Genomic DNA, 2,024 nt, shown 5'->3' with positions numbered 1-2,024 from the left:
GAGTTCTTCTTCAGCTTTGCTTTATGTCGATTCAACTCCACCGGTTTGGCTTGCTAGATCGGTTGGAGATTCTAGTTAATATTTGAGTGAAGTTGTTAAAAAAAAAAAAAAAAAAAAAAAAAAAAAAAAAAGATCCATCATTTTAAAATGTTTTCCATCTAACCAACACACTCTATGGCTATGGGCTTAAAATTTGGGCCGAGTATTGGATCCAAGTAGGCCCAAAAGTACTTTTAAACAGCAAAGTCACCGGCTAAAATCCAGAAGCGAATCAGGAAGACGAGTGAGAAGAGAAGAAGCAATGGGGAGAAAGAAGGGATTGCCGGAGTTTGAAGAGACGGCGCCGGATGGCTTCGATCCGGCGAATCCATACAAGGATCCGGTGGCGATGGTGGAAATGAGAGAGCACATCGTCCGCGAAAAGTGGATCCAGATCGAGAAGGCTAAGATCATGCGCGAGAAGGTCAAATGGTGTTACCGCGTCGAAGGAGTCAACCATTACCAGAAATGCCGTCATCTCGTCCAGCAGTACCTCGACTCCACTCGCGGCGTCGGCTGGGGGAAAGACCACCGTCCTATGTCGCTCCACGGTGAGTTTTATCTTGTTTCATCTGTTTAGTGGTGAATGATGCTTTGCTGAATCGTTTTTGTTTGGATGCAGGTCCTAAGCCTGAGGCTGTTGAAGCTGAATAATGATTTGCGTGTGATTAATCTGAGGTGAGTGAGTAACTGGTTCTGTGTTTCTGAAAGATTCGTTTTTTTTTTTTAATTTCATCTGTTTGTTAAATTAAAAGATCTAAGAAAGTTTTTGCATTTCTTGATGATGATGTTTTATGCAACTTTAAGAGGTTATATGCTTGTCTTTACTAGAATATATTACCACTTACCAGTGAATCAAATGTTAGGCCTTTATTTGATCTTTGTCTGTTAGATCAACTAAGTGATCAGTAACCATTTGTGTTAGCTGTTATGAAAGAAAGTATAGTCCAAAGTGTATATATTTCTTGTGAAGTTCACTGATGAGATGTTGGAGTGGCTCTATTTTGAGGTATTTGGGAATTTCCCTGGTGGTTGATAGTTTCCAATCTACTATGTTCTCATACTTTACCACAGTGCTAATTTTACAATTGTATGTATTATAATATTTTTAGGGGTGAAACATGTTTTGGACCCATCTCCTAAGTGTCTAGTCTAGGTGAAAACCTCTTAAGTCGTTGTGTACATAAACTATGCGTAACTTTTTGCATCATAGAAGATGTTGTGATTAATATTTATTAGTCCTTGTTGACAACAGCTACTGTTTTCACTTTTATGGCGAGCTTAGTGATCCTAATGTTCTTTGTGTTTGTATTGCTTCTGCAGGTGACGGAGCTTTTAATACAAGACATGAAAAGGTCTTTGGACTCTGCAGATTTGCTCTTGTTTGTTCTTTTTCTTTTGTTGAAACATGTCAGTCTTTGGACTGGCGGATACATGGAAGGGTTTTTATAAGCTTCAGTAATGTATTGAAGAAACTACACTCAACATTAGTCTTTCATTATGCTACCCAAATAAGTCCATTTTTTTCTTTGTTCCGGGCTTCCGGCTAGTTTTTTACTTTCTTGCCAAAAACTGTAGCTTAAATTCTCAGGAAAACAGTCTGGCTTCTGTGTCTTATTCATCAGAGATGATTGAGAGCTATTCTGACTCAACTCAATTATCTTCGCCACTAGGAGCTTCATCCTAGATAATGGAGTTGTCAAGTACCCTTCAACTTCAAATATCTTTGGAAAAGCTCTTTGTATTTCGCAAATTGTTCCTTCGCTTCAGCGTTCTTGTCAAGCAAGCTATAGATCATACCACGACAAAAGTATGGTCTGAATCCCTTTGGATCCTCTTTAGTCAGCTGCTCGTAGCTCTTCAATGCTTCATCCACGTTCTTCTGCAAGAACTCTATGTACGCAATGATCAGTCTCACGTCTCTAATTTCCTTCACCATAATCTCAGCTTCAGCTACAGCTAACGCATCTCCTTCTCCAGACCGA

The 2,024-nt window shown here is 39.4% G+C and overlaps 1 protein-coding gene across 1 annotated transcript; it reads left to right on the top strand.

Annotated features, from left to right (window-relative positions):
- Positions 1–222: 222 nt before the first annotated feature.
- LOC106390297 (NADH dehydrogenase [ubiquinone] 1 beta subcomplex subunit 10-B-like) lies at positions 223–1,567 on the top strand. The gene is made up of 3 exons (XM_013830729.3): positions 223–590; positions 662–717; positions 1,363–1,567. Exons 1-2 carry the CDS (start codon positions 302–304, stop codon positions 691–693), a joined length of 321 nt encoding a protein of 106 aa, XP_013686183.2. The 5' UTR covers positions 223–301; the 3' UTR covers positions 694–717; positions 1,363–1,567.
- The last annotated feature ends 457 nt before the right edge of the window (positions 1,568–2,024 follow it).

This window comes from Brassica napus, chromosome C1 (assembly GCF_020379485.1).
Source record: "Brassica napus cultivar Da-Ae chromosome C1, Da-Ae, whole genome shotgun sequence".
NCBI classification, from domain to species: Eukaryota; Viridiplantae; Streptophyta; class Magnoliopsida; order Brassicales; family Brassicaceae; genus Brassica; species Brassica napus.
The sequence above is the reverse complement of the archived record's forward strand: the minus strand, read 5'-3'. Positions and strand labels throughout refer to the sequence as shown.